This window comes from Amphichorda felina, assembly GCF_050947745.1.
Source record: "Amphichorda felina strain 45539 chromosome Unknown scaffold_2, whole genome shotgun sequence".
In the NCBI taxonomy this organism is placed as follows: domain Eukaryota; kingdom Fungi; phylum Ascomycota; class Sordariomycetes; order Hypocreales; family Bionectriaceae; genus Amphichorda; species Amphichorda felina.
Genome location: NW_028145048.1, coordinates 2,744,088 through 2,761,229, shown reverse-complemented (window position 1 = coordinate 2,761,229; position 17,142 = coordinate 2,744,088). Strand labels below are relative to the sequence as shown.

General features: G+C 52.7%; 5 protein-coding genes across 5 annotated transcripts; 3 read left to right on the top strand and 2 right to left on the bottom strand.

Moving 5' to 3' along the window:
• Nucleotides 1–1,317: 1,317 nt before the first annotated feature.
• On the top strand, nt 1,318–2,124 carry ACO1O0_002409 (uncharacterized protein; the record flags this gene model as incomplete). Its single annotated transcript, XM_083191879.1, has 2 exons — nt 1,318–1,326; nt 1,513–2,124. 2 exons carry the CDS (start codon nt 1,318–1,320, stop codon nt 2,122–2,124), a joined length of 621 nt encoding a protein of 206 aa, XP_083053093.1.
• Nucleotides 2,125–5,101: 2,977 nt separating this feature from the next.
• Nucleotides 5,102–6,648, bottom strand: prp3 (U4/U6-U5 snRNP complex subunit PRP3; the record flags this gene model as incomplete). The annotated part of the gene is made up of 2 exons (XM_083191878.1): nt 5,102–5,706; nt 5,790–6,648. 2 exons carry the CDS (start codon nt 6,646–6,648, stop codon nt 5,102–5,104), a joined length of 1,464 nt encoding a protein of 487 aa, XP_083053092.1.
• Nucleotides 6,649–7,140: 492 nt separating this feature from the next.
• On the top strand, nt 7,141–12,280 carry ACO1O0_002407 (DNA-directed RNA polymerase I core subunit RPA190; the record flags this gene model as incomplete). The annotated part of the gene is made up of 2 exons (XM_083191877.1): nt 7,141–7,322; nt 7,564–12,280. 2 exons carry the CDS (start codon nt 7,141–7,143, stop codon nt 12,278–12,280), a joined length of 4,899 nt encoding a protein of 1,632 aa, XP_083053091.1.
• Nucleotides 12,281–14,140: 1,860 nt separating this feature from the next.
• HHT1 (histone H3) lies at nt 14,141–14,607 on the bottom strand (the record flags this gene model as incomplete). The annotated part of the gene is made up of 2 exons (XM_083191876.1): nt 14,141–14,338; nt 14,395–14,607. The coding sequence occupies 2 exons, from the start codon at nt 14,605–14,607 to the stop codon at nt 14,141–14,143; spliced, it is 411 nt and encodes a 136-aa protein (XP_083053090.1).
• Nucleotides 14,608–16,180: 1,573 nt separating this feature from the next.
• On the top strand, nt 16,181–16,625 carry HHF1_1 (histone H4; the record flags this gene model as incomplete). The annotated part of the gene is made up of 3 exons (XM_083191875.1): nt 16,181–16,190; nt 16,268–16,405; nt 16,462–16,625. The coding sequence occupies 3 exons, from the start codon at nt 16,181–16,183 to the stop codon at nt 16,623–16,625; spliced, it is 312 nt and encodes a 103-aa protein (XP_083053089.1).
• Between the last annotated feature and the right edge of the window lie 517 nt (nt 16,626–17,142).

The following is a 17,142-nucleotide window of genomic DNA, read 5'->3' as shown; positions in this document are numbered from 1 at the left end:
CTTACTACTCGTACGAGTAGTAATCTATGTACTCGTATCCGTACACCTACAATAGTACTAAGTACGTACTTCTCGTACATTTGAATAGTACGGGGTACGATGTGGGTAGTATTTCCGAATAAGCCCTGCCCGGCAATCGCTCTGTATCTCTCCTCACCCGCGCGGGATGCGAGTGAGATTCCCGCCAAGCCACAACCAAATTCCCATTCTCGATATGGTGGTCCAACGAGCATTTGTGTACGTACACAATATTACTAGTGTCTGGTATGTAGCCCTTTGACGAACCCCCGACCGAGCTCCCCTGTTGAAATCTATTCGTAGACCCTACCATGTCATCTTGGTGGATATCCCCCATCTCAAATGTCAGGGCCCTCAACGGGGTTACTTCTCACGCCAGACCCATCCTCCGGCCCCCAATACCACGCTATACGTGTGAGGACAAGAGCATGCTGCCGATCATCTGCGTCCGAGAAATCTGCAGCGAGTCCAGATATGGAGTACCCTGACCGAGACTCCGCGAGTAGGTACCCATACCAGACCTGATCAGCGCCCGCTTTTGATCCATCAGAATGCTCCAAATCTGGCTCTCGGCAGACGTACTATTACTTGAAATCCAACCCACCCGCTCTCAATCTCGAGTTCCTACTTCAGAAACTCTGGTTTTACTTATCTTGCCAACCCATACGCCATCCATCTAGCACACTCACCCTTGTCCTAAGTTCTTCGCAGCTCGCCTCCCAAGGAACAGGGTGTCCTACCTTATATATTCATCTCCGCCTTCATCCTACCGCAAGTGTCACGCGTCACAGCCCGGTTCTAGCAGCTGCGAGAAAAACCTACATAATAGTAGGCTCTTGTGCAGTCGCCAGCGTCCTAGCCAAGAACCGGCGACCTGGCTACCGCGATCCCCAGCAGTATTCCACTTCGGCCACACAGGGGAAAGAACCGAAGTCAGCATCTCTGCCCCCAACAGCCAACGGCCCTCGTCCAATTTAAGTATTCGACATGGATCTGACACCCCCCTCACTCACCAACTCGCCTTACTCTCCGCAACGCCAGTCCCTCGACTCGCCGCCGCCCTTCATCCAGTCCAGCTGTATGCCAGAGGGCTCTAGCACAAACTACGCGTCACTGGCCTCTCTCGATAACGCCTGCAACCTCCCATCTCCCTACGGGTCGATAGTAGACCCTAACCTTGCTCACCCAGCTGATGCTGGCAGCCCTTTCGCATCTCTCGACTCTATTCCTACCAGTGTCGCCTGGACAACCCCCAACTTAGGAGCCGCACCTTCCCCCCCAGATTCAACCACCTCGACCATGCCCAACGTTCTATCCGACTATGACTCGTTCAGCAATTATGAGCTTTCTCCGTCTTACCCAGCCAGTGCAGTTTACTCAAGGACTGCTTCCCACTCTCCTGCTTTCATGCATACGCCACCGCCTTCGTCCAATGACGGTCCTGGTAGAGAGCCCCCTTCGTTCTCCTCCAGGAGTTCTCTCAGCTTTTCACAGGACCAGATAACTTCCAAGTCCAAAATGGGGGAAACTCTGTCATACAGCACCGTCCCCGATAGCTCCCAGTATCAGCATGCCCCTAGACCGCTAGCGCCCAGCAGCCATCCAAACAAGGCCCATTTCGGAGCCAACGGACAGGCGTATCTGAGGGGAGATGACATGCAGCCTCCATCCCAGTCCCAGTCACCCATGCCGCCGAGCATCCAGCCTCGCACGCCTGAGCATCTCCAGCTTTTGCCTTCCCAGCTTGGCCCCTCGCCATCACTGCCGGAAGCAAGCACTCATAACTGGACGAGTATAAAGAGGGCCAAACGCCGCCCGACTAGAAGGCACACAACAAAGGAGGAAGCCAACTTCCAATGTATGATTAAGGGCTGTGGCAAGTTCTTTAGCCGCAGCTACAACTTCAAGTCCCACATGGAGACGCACGACGAGAAGCGCGAATACCCCTTTCCCTGCCAGGTCCCGAGTTGCACCAAGAAGTTTGTGCGCAAGACAGACCTCCAAAGGCACCACCAAAGCGTTCACGCTAAGGAGCGGAACCACAAGTGTGACTACTGCGGGCGTCTCTTTGCTCGCAAAGATACCCTTCGAAGGTTCGTTCCCTAGTACCATGACAACTCACAGCTCCTGATGCGTTACGTGAAGCTAATTATGGATTTCAGGCATATGGAGGATGGATGCTCCAAGAGATTTGAAGTCGGCATGCTCGAAGGGCCCTCGGACCGGTATGGCATAAACTTACGCAAAGTTCCGGGAGCGAAGCCGACAGACACTCCTTCTGTCGGGGCACCTCTACACCCAGCCATGAATGTCGCGCCCACGACCACCTTGACCGTGGGTAGAAGCATGGCCCTAGATAACAGTGCCCTCACGGGTCGTACCGACGCATGGCGATGATGACGGCCATTCTGGCGCGCTGCGCATTATACTCTACAAGCTACTATATACCACCTACACGTACACGATCACGGCCGGACATGATGTTGGATATTTTCCACGGCGTTATGATGTTCAAGTTTGGGAAAGATATCCACTGGGAGATGACACTCGCTACTGTCACATTGGGAAAGGAAACCTGCATAATTCGGGGTACAAGGCAAGCCACCGAGGAAAGTCTTTTATATATATATATGTATGTATGTATGTATGTATATTCTTTTTATGTCCTTCAAAGGACCCCATCCTCAAAACCAAGGAACTTGGGGACCAAAAACTATTGTAAATACTATACTACTACGATCTATAATTACACCAGGCGCTAGCCGATAGACCGTGCTTAGGAATTATAAAGGTAACTAGCAGAAGAGCAATAGCCTCATTAAACTTACATCAGTCTGTTACCTACCTAGTGCCTTAAAATGGTATCGAAAAGTAATACTACTGCTTCATCCAGGCTTAGGAGCATCGAGCTTGCACCGGCTACCTGCGGGTAGTGCCCCTGGCATCGGACACTAGGACGACTGGATACTAGTATTACAGTCTAGGCCCACGGGCCCAGGCCCGCAAGCGGGGATGGACCTGTGAAAACATCATCATCGACCGAGGTGTTGGTCGTTAGTCCATGCGAAGTTGGGGGCCAAAGCAGCCACCCAGTCGCTGGCCAAATCTCATCTATGCGCGCGTGGTTCCGCTGTCGCAGCTGTTAAATTCGACCTGGGATCCAACTAATTACTACGGCCTCCCGCCTAGCAGGGTTTTAAGTATAGTGATCGGTGCCACATAGTACCATTTACGTTTGAATGTACTAGGTTGACATTGGTGGTACTACCTTACCTTATGATCAATTCGAGGACATAAAAATGCTACCAAGACTACATGTAGTACCTACCTAGGTAGGTAGGCAGGCCATTGATCCGCAGTACAAGCCCAGATTCCACTATTTGCGACCAATAGCGAAGGTTGAGGTCGAGGACTCTTTCATACTACAGTATAGTACATAGGTACCCCGTACTCGTAGACGAGTAGTACTTGAGGACCGAGGTTGGGGTCATGACCCGGTACCACGGAGCCCAAACAGCCCAACCCGTTCTTTTTGGGCCTGGGGGAATGAAAAAGCATCGTGCAGCGGTGGGGTTGAGGCTGGGAGGGTTGCCAGCTTGTCCAACTTGTCCAGCTCGCCCTAAAGCTTAGGTGCTGGTGCTTAGGTGGTACATACTAGTAGTGCATGTATTCCGAATAACCCCACGAGTATGCACTGCTATTGCTACTAGTAGTAAAGTAGTAGTATGAGTATTCGCAGAAGCTATTCCAAAGAGCCGCCCTCTACCTCGCCAACGGTAGACGGCCCCCCCCCCCCCACCCAAGGAGCTGTGGTCGACCCCCGTCAACGTTTAGTCCCGCAAGCCCCGTGAATCCCGCGACAATCTGTCCATCCTGGAAGTTGCTGGCGGGGCCCTGCTCTGCCCAGACTCCAATCGAATGGACCCAGCACGGCCATGTGGTTGAACGCCCGGCGTCCGCCTAGCCTCTAGGTCTCTTCTCTCACTGTTCTCTGAGAACCGAACCCACAGGCTAGCAAATGCACTCCAGTTGCCAACACTTGAAGCTCCAATACAGCGCGTCTTCGCACTGCTTTGGCTTTTTTTGAACCACAGGTATTCGTATAGTACAGATAACTTTGTGGTTCAGGCAAGTCAATCATCAACATTAGTTAAAAACTCACGTTACAAGCACTATGCAGTCAGTTGATAACATCCAGAAGACGTATTCTAGATTTATTCAACGCTATTAGTACTACGAGTACGTACCTACATATACCCACCAAACCTACCTCCAACCTTCATCCAACCTTGAATATTCCCGTACCCGTTTATCGTCACGGAGCCGGCCAACCTGGCACAACAGTCCTGTCCTCGGAGCCTCGCAGCTTCAATATTCACTAAACTCGCCAAAAAAAAAAATGTCTTTCTTTTGTCTTTTCTTTCCTGTTTTTTTTTTTTCGCTTTGACCCAAGTTCAGGCTAAGATGCATACAGATACCTCACCATGGCTGGAGAGCTAGGGCTCCTCGGGTGGGTATTAATTAGCCAGCATCACGATCCTTTAGCATATGTACGAGTACTACGGAGGACTATTAGTATCCGTTCTCGTACGCTCAGCGAATCACAAGTTTCCGAACCCCCCTCTCATACTCTATTTCTTAAAATAGGAGACATCCTTGACCGACCGGCATAACGGCGCTTGCTTCCCTAAACACATCAACGCTCTCCCTCGCCTCGCCCTACCGACCCATCCGCACCTCTAATCAGTCCAAGTCCGGGGAGCCTCAGGTAGCATGTTTCGTAAGTGCTCGCTCTCTTGGGACTCTTTCTGTTATTATATAGCATGTCGATGTTGTCGTTGGCACCGCTGCATATGCAAGTGAAATACTGGAGCTGGGGCGTACATGTGGCATTGCCTCCGTGCAGAGATACTCCGTCAATAACATCATATCACGATCGAACATTCACGGGGTATGTTCAAGCCATCAAACTTTGCACTAGGAGCTACGTCCCAAATCATGTTGGGGACCACGGCCGCCTGATGATGATATACAAAAGCCGTATCTGAGCCCCACGCAAGGGCTTATTAACAATGAGAACACCTCATGAGAAACCCTTAGCGAGCTGCCAAAAATTGTCCATCTTCGCCCTCGTCAGTGCCTCCCGTGCTTCGGCGTCTGTCTCGCACACCTTGCTGCCCCATTTGCGGAATCCGCGAGCCTTCTGCTCGCCCTCGAACACCAACTTACACTCATTCGGCGACATATCCTTCAGTTCTCCCCGCTCATTCTCTGCGATCAACCAGTCTCGTGCCGCTTCACGCTGGCCGTCCCTGTCTCTCGACGGTGCATTCTCTGTCCATTTTATACGATTGAGCATCAACTTTTTGAACTTGTTGGTACTGTGCTCTCCCCCTTCCACAATGACCAGGTTGAACTTGGGGTGCAGGATGCATGTGCCTGTGAGACCCAGCTGTTCTGCGTTGACCCCGATCTTGTACCTGTGCTGTCCGTTGGCCAGACTATTGATCTTAAAGACCAAGACGTGGATACCCTTCTCCGCATCCTGCTGTTGATTCGCCACAAGCTTCTCATGCCTCTGTTCTTTGGTGAGCTTTCGCTCCTCGTTGCTATCGACGTGTTTCTGGTGGCGGTCGGCAATCTCCCGGTTGACGCGCGCCTCGACAGCCGTTGGGTCTTTGACAGCAACTGCAAAAGTCAGCGTCAGTAGCTGACATAGGTGACAACAGCTGCAAGAAGTGGCCAAAAGATCGGGGTCAACTTGAACTCACCATCACCAAGAACCCGCATCAGGTTACCCTTCTTCACCTTCGGTGGTGGCGCAGGAACTAGGCCAAGACGAATCTTGGCCTGCATCTCCTTGAGCTCGGCCATTCTCCGCTGCCGCCGAATCTTGGCCTGCTCCTTGGATGTCAAGAACATGGCTTTCGGCGCCGGTGCCTGTCTCTCTTGCGGTGGCTCCAGAGCTACCGGGTGTTGTATGTATTCGGTGACAATGCTGTCCGGTGAGTCAATCTTGAAATTGGAGGGGACCTCGATCCTGTCGTAGCTGTCTCCATTGACGAGGCCCTCATCCCACCACTCAAGTGGTGGAGGTGCCTCCACCACAAAATTCTTCTCCACGTCGAGATCGTCGTCAATTCCGGCCTTTCGCGTCTGCTCGGCTATGCGCTTCTTCATGGCCTCCAGAGCCGCCTGCCGTCTCAGAGCATTGGCTTGTTGAATGTACTTGCCTTTCTGATTGAATATTAGCTGCCGCGAATGTCGTTGCTTGCCTCCTGTCCCTTGCGCAGCCAAATTTTCGTCAAAGTATGGGTTGCTCTGTCCATCTCCGGTGACTGGAACAGGAATTCCAGACGGCGTACCGCTTTTTTCGCGCAGAGTGTCGTTGCGCGCCCGAGCCTGTGATAGTCCCGAGTCCCTGCTCGTGCTTGAGGACCTCCATGAACCTAGATCCTCTAGAGCCGGGTGCAGTCCAACATTGAGGCCTCCTTTTGCCTTACTCGTGTCGATAGCGGCCGCTACGCGAGCTTTCAGAGCTGCTAGCTTGTCGGATGGGGATTCGGGCTTCTGGACACGCGACGAGGCATCATGGCGTGGCCCAAGGCCATTCTGTTGCGAGCGGTCCATTGCCGCGTTGATGAAGTTAGGGCTGGCGATACACAGCTCCCTATCGTTGCTCGCGAACTCCGGAAGCACGTTTCGGCAGGTTCCCTATGTATGCGTATGAGTCGAACCACCGTTCGATACGATCCGGAGATGCGATGTGCTTTGGCGATGCTGTCATCAGTTGGTTGGGCGTCTAAATGAGGTTGAGGTATCCGCAGTGTGAGTAGAAGTTAGGTGGCCCACATCGTTGCGCCACAGGCGCGACGGGCAGGCAGGACCAGTGAATCAAGGCAGTGTTGGAGGTGCCCGAAAAAAATTCTGCCACACCGCACCGCCAAAAATTTGATCCAGAGGCATGCCGAAGCTCCCCCACCATCCTCGCCTACATCTTCACTTCGACTTTGCGGCTGCGAAACGTTTGAATCCCAGTACAATGGGATTGGCGCGTCAATTGTAAAATCCCACTGTTGGCTATAGTCGCTGCGCTCTCGATTAGAGCGCCGAAGCCCGGCCATGAACATCGCACAGCCCATCTCCTCCGACGTGGAGAGCGTCGAGTTCACGTTCCTCTCGCCCAAGGAAATCCGAGCAATTTCAGTCAAGCGTATCGAAAACGACAACACGTTTGACAATCTTCTCAATCCTGTTCCCGGTGGACTTTATGATCCAGCCCTAGGATCTTGGGGTGACTCGCCGTAAGTCTTCATCGCTTTCCCCAAGCAGCCTCCTCCCATATAATCAATCGTGGACTAACGAGAGCATTGAAAGATGCACAACATGTAACCTCAACCAAGCCAACTGCCCTGGCCATCCAGGTCACATCCAATTGCCCGTTCCGGTCTATCACCCGGTCTTCCTTGATCAAGCATATCGACTTCTCCGAGCAGCCTGCGTCTACTGCAAAGGCTTTCGCCTACCTCAGAAAGAATTACACAGATACATCTGCAAGTTGCGATTGCTACAATACGGTCTGATAAATGAGGCTCATATTGTCGACTGCATTGGAGAAAATGACGTTGGTCTCTCATTGAACGAGCTGGGGCTCGAATCGTACGAGAGCGAGGCCGAAGAGGAGGGCAACAGCTCCGTCGATAATGTTACCAGAGCTCGTGACAAATACGTTGAAGACTCCCTGCGCAGTAACAGAACTAGAAGAAGCGAAGTCAAGAGGGGGAAGCACGAAGGTGCAACCGAGATGCGACGGGAGGTCATTAAGAGTTTTCTCGCTGAGCTCACCAAGACAAGGAAATGCGCCAGCTGCGGTGGGATCAGCCCGGTTTACCGCAAAGACCGATTCGTCAAGATCTTCGAGAAGGCTTTGTCGGACAAGGAAAAGGCCAAGATGGCGCAAAAGAACATGAAGCGAAACGATGCTTTGGCCCGAATCTATCAAACTCAGGCAAAACGGAAATCTGATGGATATTCATCCGACGAAGGCGTTGCTGATGTCGAGTCTCCAACAGCTGAGAAGCCGGAGGTTCACACCGTCGACGCGGAGCAAGACATCACGATGCCAGATGTCGAGGAGTCTATGGAATCGGCTCCCCAGAGATACATCAGCCCTATGGAAGTCCGTGCCAGACTTACGGAGCTCTTTGAAAGGGAGCAGGAGTTGATCTTCTTGTTGTACAATACCAGGCCTGCAACCCGGAACTCTTCCAAGGTGACTCCTGAGATGTTCTTCCTGACACACATTCTTGTGCCTCCGAATCGGTACCGCCCCGAAGCACGCACGGGTGACTCTTCTATTGCCGAAGCTCAGCAGAACTCGCTTTACAAGAACATCCTCAGGTTTTGCGGAAGGATTGCCCTGATTCACAAGGCCCTCAGTGAGCAAAGAGGAGACATAAGTCAGCTTCACCAGGCGTGCGCAGAGCTTCAAGACGCCGTGAACTCTTTAATCGACAAAGACAAGAACCCTGTCCAAGGCGCCGCCGCAGCTCGCAACGAAGACGGCATCAAGCAGAAGCTAGAGAAAAAGGAAGGCCTGTTCCGAAAAAACATGATGGGAAAGCGTGTCAACTATGCAGCCCGCAGTGTCATCTCCCCAGACCCCAACCTCGAAACAAACGAGATTGGTGTGCCGCCCGTCTTCGCCAAGAAGCTGACTTACCCCGAGCCTGTCACAAGTCACAACTTCCGGGACATGCAGCAAGCTGTCATCAACGGAGTGGACAAGTGGCCAGGTGCCTTTGCGATCGAGAACGAAAACGGACAGATTGTCAGCCTGCGCAACAAACCGGTCGACGACCGCATATCGCTAGCAAACCAGCTTCTCGCTCCGTCAAGCAACAACGCCGCCAAGACTAAGAACAAAAAAGTGTATCGCCATCTCACCAATGGAGATGTGGTCCTTATGAACCGACAGCCTACTCTGCACAAGCCCTCGATCATGGGCCATCGCGTTCGTGTCCTCGCTGGTGAAAAGACGATCCGCATGCACTACGCCAACTGCAATACCTACAATGCTGATTTCGACGGTGACGAAATGAACATGCACTTTCCGCAAAACGAAGTGGCCAGAGCCGAGGCCTTGCAGATTGCTGACACTGATCACCAATACCTGTCTGCCACGGCGGGAAAACCCCTAAGAGGTCTCATTCAGGATCACATTTCCGTCTCTGTGGCTCTTTGCAATCGCGACACCTTCTTCAACCGTGGCGACTATCACCAGCTAGTCTACAGCGCGCTTCGCCCCGAGAGTGGCCACATTCTCGGTGAGCGGATACAGTTAGTGCCACCTGCCATCATCAAGCCTGTACCCCGTTGGACTGGCAAACAGATCATCACGACCATCCTCAAAAATATGCAGCCGTTGAATTGTGGCGGCCTGTTCATGCAAGGCGAGAGTCAAGTTAAGGGGATCCAGTGGGGTTCCAATTCCGAGGAAGGGACAGTTCTCATCCAGAACGGAGAGTTGATAACCGGTATTCTGGACAAAGCCCAGATTGGACCCAGCTCCGGTGGCTTGATCCACTCAGTCCATGAAATATACGGACCGGCCGTCGCTGGTAAACTCCTCAGCAGCCTCGGTCGATTGTTGACCAGATATCTCAACGTCAGGGCATTCTCGTGTGGTATGGACGATCTAAAGCTTACCAAGGAAGGCGAGATCGCGAGGCGGAAAGAGCTTTGTGCCGCCAACGATGTCGGACTCGGTGTCGCTTCAGGGTACGTGTCAGTCGAAGACTGCAAGTTGGACGAGGATCCATTGCTCCTCGAGCGTCTTGAAGAGGTACTTCGTGACGACAACAAGCAAGAGGGTCTCGATCTTCTCATGAATGCCAAGACCAGCAAAATTACAGACGCGATTCAGAGTGCCTGTATGCCCAGCGGCCTAGAAAAGCCATTTCCCAAAAATCAGATGCAGGCCATGACAACATCCGGTGCGAAGGGATCCAAGGTCAACGCCTCGCTGATTTCATGCAACCTGGGACAGCAAGTTTTGGAAGGTCGTCGTGTTCCCTTGATGGTCAGCGGCAAATCTCTCCCCTGTTTCAAGCCGTTCGAGACCCACGCGAGAGCTGGTGGCTACATTGTGCAGCGTTTCCTCACTGGCCTTCGGCCGCAGGAATATTATTTCCATCACATGGCCGGACGAGAAGGTTTGATTGACACAGCTGTCAAGACGTCCCGTTCAGGATACTTGCAGAGGTGTGTGATCAAGGGCATGGAGGGCTTGACCGTGGCCTATGACACCACAGTCCGTGATGCCGATGGGTCAATGATCCAATTCCTCTACGGTGAAGACGGCCTTGATGTTACAAAGGAGAAGTATCTTTCTGATTTCGGCTTTGTATTACAAAATGTCACCTCTGAAGCTGCTCAGCTGAGGTACGACCCGAAAGTTGGGGAGCGCCTCAGCACCAACCGAGAGGACATTACAAAGTACATGAAGAAGGCCATCAAGCACTCGCATCCCAGAGATCCACAAGCCCGAGATCCGATCTTGAACCTCTTCAACCCGGCAACAAACGCCTTCGCAACGTCTGAGAAGTTCTTTGAGGCCATGACAACGTACGTCAAGGAGAACAAGGATGGCCTCGTACTTGACAAGACAGACAAATCCAAGAACAAGTCTCGAGCTGCTCTCAACCGGAAGAACGCAGAGATGCTCTTTGCCATGAAATACCTGCAGTCTCTCGTGGAACCAGGAGAGGCCGTTGGCATCGTGGCTGGACAGTCCGTTGGCGAACCGTCAACGCAAATGACGCTGAATACTTTCCACTTGGCAGGACACTCAGCTAAAAACGTGACTCTCGGTATCCCTCGACTACGAGAAATTCTCATGACGGCCAGCAAATCGATATCGACCCCCGCCATGTCACTGTATCCGATTACCGAGCTCTCCAAGGAAGATGCGGAAGTCTTTTCCAAATCTATCAGCATCTTGCCACTGGGTTATGTGCTGGATAGTGCCTCGGTCCAAGAGCGTGTCGGGCGTGGGAAAGGCTATGCCACCGCCAAGATGTACACCGTCAAGCTCAATTTCTTCCCCTCGGAAGAATACTCTCAGACATATGCCATCACTGTGGACGATGTCATGAGCACCGTTGAGAGGAAATTCCTGCCGAACCTTGTAACCCTTATCAAGAGGGAGCTTAGGAAGCGGAAGAACGAAGCTATGACAGCAGCAGACAAGATTGGTGTCAAGGCTGGAGTTGTCGAAACAGCAACACCGATCGTCAGGCCCGAGAGGGGAGAAGATGAGGATGACGACGATGAGAATGGAGATGGCGACGCCACCAGCGCCAAGCAGCGCGCAAACCGTGGCGAAGCTGTATCTTACGGTCCCAACGACGACGAGGATGATACCGTGCAGCAAACCCTTGATAGGGCTGATCGTATGGCCGACGATACCGACGATGAGGGCATTGGTGGCAGCCCCCCCCCACGTGACCTTCAAGCCCGGAGGGATGAAGGCGATCGTAATGACGACGTCGAAGATGGCGAAGACGAAGCTACTCTATCAGCTCAGGCTCGGAGAGATCGCATCTTTCAGAAGCACGGGGAGGCATCCGGTTTCTCTTGTGATGATAAGGGTGGGGCCTGGTGCACCATGAACCTCGAGTATCCCGGCTCCACCCCGAAGCTCCTGATGCTGAATCTTGTCCAAGACGCGGTCAAGAAGACTGTAATTCAGCAGCTCCCGGGCGTTGGGACCTGCACACTTGTGGATGAGAATGACGGGCCTGTGATCCACACAGAAGGCGTCAATCTGCGTGCGATGCAGAAGTACAGTGACTTCATCGACCCGCATCGCATCTCGACCAACGATATTGCCGCGGTTCTTGAAGTTTACGGCGTGGAAGCCGCTCGCAAGACCATTGCCAATGAGCTAGGGGGCGTGTTCGGATCGCACGGCATCAAGGTCGACAACCGCCATCTCAACCTGATCGCTGATTACATGACGAGGAACGGCGACTTCACCCCCTTTAACCGCATGGGCCTAAGGGGTAACGTCAGTCCGTTCACCAAAATGAGCTTCGAGACGACGCTCGCTTTCCTCAAGGATGCGGTCCTGGATGGTGACTGGGATGACCTGACCACGCCGAGCAGTCGGCTAGTGCTGGGCAGGTTGGGCAAGGTTGGCACAGGAGGCTTTGATGTTTTGACGCAGCTCCCTACACATTACGATGAGTTGATGGCGTAGGGGAGATTTATACAGTTTTATGTTTCTTTTTTTTACTTATATAGCGAATACATTACAGCCTAGAAGAGAGATATTGATGGTTGTTGACCGTACGTCCCTGCGAATAGCTCCGGCCTTGTCATTCTAGGCTTTTCCATATCAATCGCGCGAAACCCTAGTTTTGACATTGTCCACCGTGGTGAACCAGCCTCTCAGCTCGGCTCCAGACACCTCTTGGATGCGCCGTGAGTCAGCCTCGGCCCCCTGGCTTGATGATAATTACGCCCAGGTTTCCCCGCACGACGGGACTGGCCATGGATTCATTCACCCCCGAAATCACGCTCATAGAATCAGGGTGAGGATTCCGTGTCAGGCGCAAGAAGCTAACCCCCTTCGCTTCCCATCGAGTCAGAGGGTGCCTGTCCAGGCCACTCGAATTTGTCTCAACTTCCTAGTGACCCTACAGCATAGTGACTCATTACGACAACTCGATGGCGCCACCTAGAATCACACTCTACGTGGATACTGTGAGTCCATTTGCTTACATCGCCTACCATGTCCTTCGAGTGAGTACTATCATTAAAAGCATTAGCTAACATCGATATCTTGGGCCCATGCTAATCATGTTACCTGGAAGCACGATGCGGCATTCCAAAAATGCGAAATCACGTACGTGCCCATCCTTCTGGGCGGGCTTATGAGGATGTGTGGGAACCAACCTCCCATCAATATTATAAGTGCGTCCCCCTTACGGCCATAAATCCACCAGTTGCAACCACAAGCGATGGCTCACCCCGAGGAGACAAGGACAAGTGGATCGACAAGGAGCGCCAGCGCTGGGCGTCGCTGCTCAACGTTCCCATGAAGCAACAAAGCCCACCTAACTTCCCACCCCGGACGCTTACTATCATGCGTGCCCTTGCAGCCCTACGAGAGCTTGATAGTGGCCGACAGGATAGGCTGGCGGGGGTGCTAGATACCCTGTGGCATGAATTCTTCGTAAAACACACGCCAACCCATGAGCTGCACGAGCTTCGGCGCATATTGACGGGTGTTTTAGGTAGTAGTGCCGAAGCTGATAGGGTCCTCAAGGCGGCATCTAGTGACGCGGAAGGTGGTGGCAAGAAGACACTGATGCAGAGCACGGAAGTGGCATTCAAGGATGGAGCGTTTGGGCTTCCGTGGATGGCTTGCACGAGGGCAGATGGGCAATCAGAGTCTTTCTGGGGCGTGGATCATCTTGGGCAGGTTGCCAGCTTTCTGGGCTTGGAGAAACTGGAGACAACGGGGTGGAGGGCCTTGCTGTAGTTGGTTTTGCATGCAGGAAGACAGCTTTCTCAAGCATGAGGTATCATAACACACGAATCATATTAGCAAGCAGAAGTTGTTACGGCGGGTGCGATAGTAACACTCATGCTAGGAAGAGACGCGTTTGCCACCCTGGTAATCTCCATCTCCACACCCGCGTCTCGGACTCTTCACAACCCCGATACCGCGCATGTGGTATGCCGGTAGTCTATCGCTGTTCCTCCTCCTCCTCCTTACTAGGACTCGTGTGCGGTGGCCCGTTGCCTGATTCTCGTGTTAGTGCCGTGCGGGTGTCTAGGCTATGGTGGGTCTAGCATAGTGAGCATCACATCCTGTGAAGGTATCACGATACAGTTGTCACGCATGTACGGTTTATGTCATTGAAAAGGCATGTTTGCCTTGCTGTTGCATTCGTGCAGCGCCCGGTGCTGCGTGCGATGTAATATACAACCCAGGAAAAGAACTCTCATCGTAACGCCTGTGATTACCCCCGAAACCGTGAATCCATCGTATCAAAGCAAATGTCGTGAATCGCCAAAGTTGTCAAGACCCCTGAACCATTGGGTGGCCAGTTTAGTTGCGCTCACCGCGGAGGCGACGGGCGAGCTGGATGTCCTTGGACTGGATAGTGACGCGCTTGGCATGGATAGCGCAGAGGTTGGTATCCTCGAAGAGGGATACGAGGTAGGACTCGACGGACTCCTGGAGAGCACCGATAGCGGAGGACTGGAAGCGGAGATCGCTCTTGAAGTCCTGGGCGATCTCGCGGACCTGTTGTGCGTCATTAGCATGTCACAATGTGCTGGTTACGGTCCGATGATGCTTACCAGGCGCTGGAAGGGCAGCTTGCGAATCAGAAGCTCGGTTGACTTCTGGTACCGGCGAATCTCACGGAGAGCGACGGTACCGGGCTTATAGCGATGGGGCTTCTTGACACCGCCGGTGGATGGGGCACTCTTGCGGGCAGCCTTGGAGGCGAGCTGCTTGCGGGGAGCCTTGCCGCCAGTGGACTTACGGGCAGTCTGCTTGGTGCGAGCCATTGCTGTGGTTGGTGATGGAGTCGATGAAATGTTGTGATGTAGTTGATGAGCGGGGGTGTGAGTGGGTGTGTGATGCAGGAGGGAAAGTCGGAAGAGGGGGCAGGCGGGGGGGACGCTTTAATACCCGTAAAACGCGCCTGTGATTTGGGGTGGGTGATTTGGGTTGCAGCCTGATCCGTGCGTCAGAAATTCCAAGCACGGGCGAGTGCGTGTGTGCACTAAAAAAAAAAAAAAGACAGGGGGCGTTGGGCGCTCAGAAAAACACGGATCACGTTGGGAATTTTGGTGCGGATTTTTGGTGGCATGTGGCAACCCCACCCCTGCAGAAAAGCGATTGGCAGCGCAGAGTTCCCAATGAGGTAAAACGCAAATCTGCCGAATTTCGATTGGCCAGTTTCAGTTGCCGCGGTTGCAAAGTATTCCTCTGCTATTCACGGGCATTGCCAATAATGGTAAACAAACGGCAGTGAGGCTGGGCTGTTAGTCTTTATTTGATACATAGTTTCGTCGCGACCTTCTTCATCGTAGTCAATATCGTATAGGTAGTGTTAGACCCCAGTGTTACGTTTCCCCTGGGTCATAAGCGGAACTATGAATGTGGCAAACAGTAGTGATTACACAAATGCTAGACAACGAAACGCGGTACTACTATGTGGATAAATTACTTATCAATGCCATATGATACCAGGTCAGGAGACATACATGGATGGCAATGTACCGCTTAAATAGGGACCATGGTTTTTCTGACATTACCAAGCAAAACTCAAAAGAAAGCCATTACGCATAGGGTAGCACGAGGCGAAGACGGGTGGGATATTCAACGGCTGACGATACAGGCACAGGCGCTATTACACGATGGCTTTCCGGGATCAACCTATGGAGTACGAGTTACCACGTGTTTCTAATCCATCCGACCAGTCAAGAGTACTGCGACTACTAGTGCTATTACTATTATCGCATAAGCCATGGCAGGGCAGCGAGAGGCAGATGGACCCAGCCTCGGAAGTATAGATGGGTAGTATATAACGGAGTGACGACATGGGAAGACATAAACGATTGCGTAGTATATTGCTACTACTAGTACGACCTTAGTATCATGATAGTAAGTAGATAGTATCTAGTACTACTAGTACTCGTACCCATAAGGAGTGACCCGAATGCCCTGAAACATTAGGTAAATACTATGTAGATTTCCTTGTTCCGTACTTGGTTACTTACTTAGGTATCGAAGTGCGGCCGAATTGCTGGCGCCTTTTCTTACAACCCCTGCTTGGCGCGTTGTTGAACCGCGATTTTTGATTCGCTGCAGCAAGTGGTGTTTTTTTCCAGGCGGACCGTGATCGCGTCTGAGGGAATCGGGGCCCACTCTGACCATCATTCCCGCTCCCATTGCTGCTCCGCACTACGACTGATCTGTTGATCTGGGTCGCCTGTACTTAAGCTCGCCTGCACCCCAACTTTACTCTCATCCGAAACCTGTATCCCACTCCATCCACATCACCGTTATTCTGTACCTGTGCTTCGCCACGACCCATCAACACCCCCCACATCTTTATAAACCCCCACATCCATCATGACTGGACGTAAGTAACGATATTCCCATCGGCCCACGGTGCCGGGATCGTCGCTGTAGCCACAGCAGACTGCTAACATACAGCAGGCGGCAAGGGCGGCAAGGGCCTCGGCAAGGGCGGCGCCAAGCGCCATCGCAAGATCTTGAAGGACAACATCCAGGGTATCACGAAGCCGGCCATCCGACGCCTCGCTCGCCGTGGCGGTGTCAAGCGTATCTCCGCCAGTACGTCCAATCCCCCACATGTGCCGCACTGCATACACTAACGTCAATACTTGTAGTGATCTACGAGGAGACCCGTGGTGTTCTTAAGACTTTTCTGGAGGGCGTCATCCGTGACGCTGTCACCTATACCGAACATGCCAAGCGCAAGACGGTGACGTCCCTTGACGTCGTCTACGCCCTGAAGCGCCAGGGCCGCACCCTGTATGGTTTTGGTGGTTGAGCGAGCGTTTCTTCTTTTTTTATCGGTGTCTGCGGCATGCCTGTTACGATCTTTGTTGCGCCACGCGTCGCGCCCGTGCATTGCACGCGGCTGGGTTTTGTGCGGCGAGCGCGCCTTGGCCACGTGTGACAATACGGCCATTGTAGGGTGTTACTTCATGATGACTATGGGATCTGGTCTTGTTTTTGGGTGTTCTGTACCATAAGGGAAATGGGTGGTTCGTATTTGGGGATAATCAACGATGGCCTCGCCAAGGTCGATTTCAAGTTCACTATCTGTTCGTACCGTACCGTTCCCACGTGCCGGCACGTTGTTTTGATTACTTGGCGCGTCGGCCAGAGGTGTGTATATGTGTGTGTGGTTCTGGTCTCCTGGTCTGGCGACTAGGCCCCCATGGCCTTTTCGACAGGTGTCGTACGAGTACTATTATGTTCGGCCTTCTCCGATGTCGGTATAGGGGCAACCCTGACGTCCCCTCGGAACATAAGGCTTATGTTGTCTCTTCCGATGACTGACG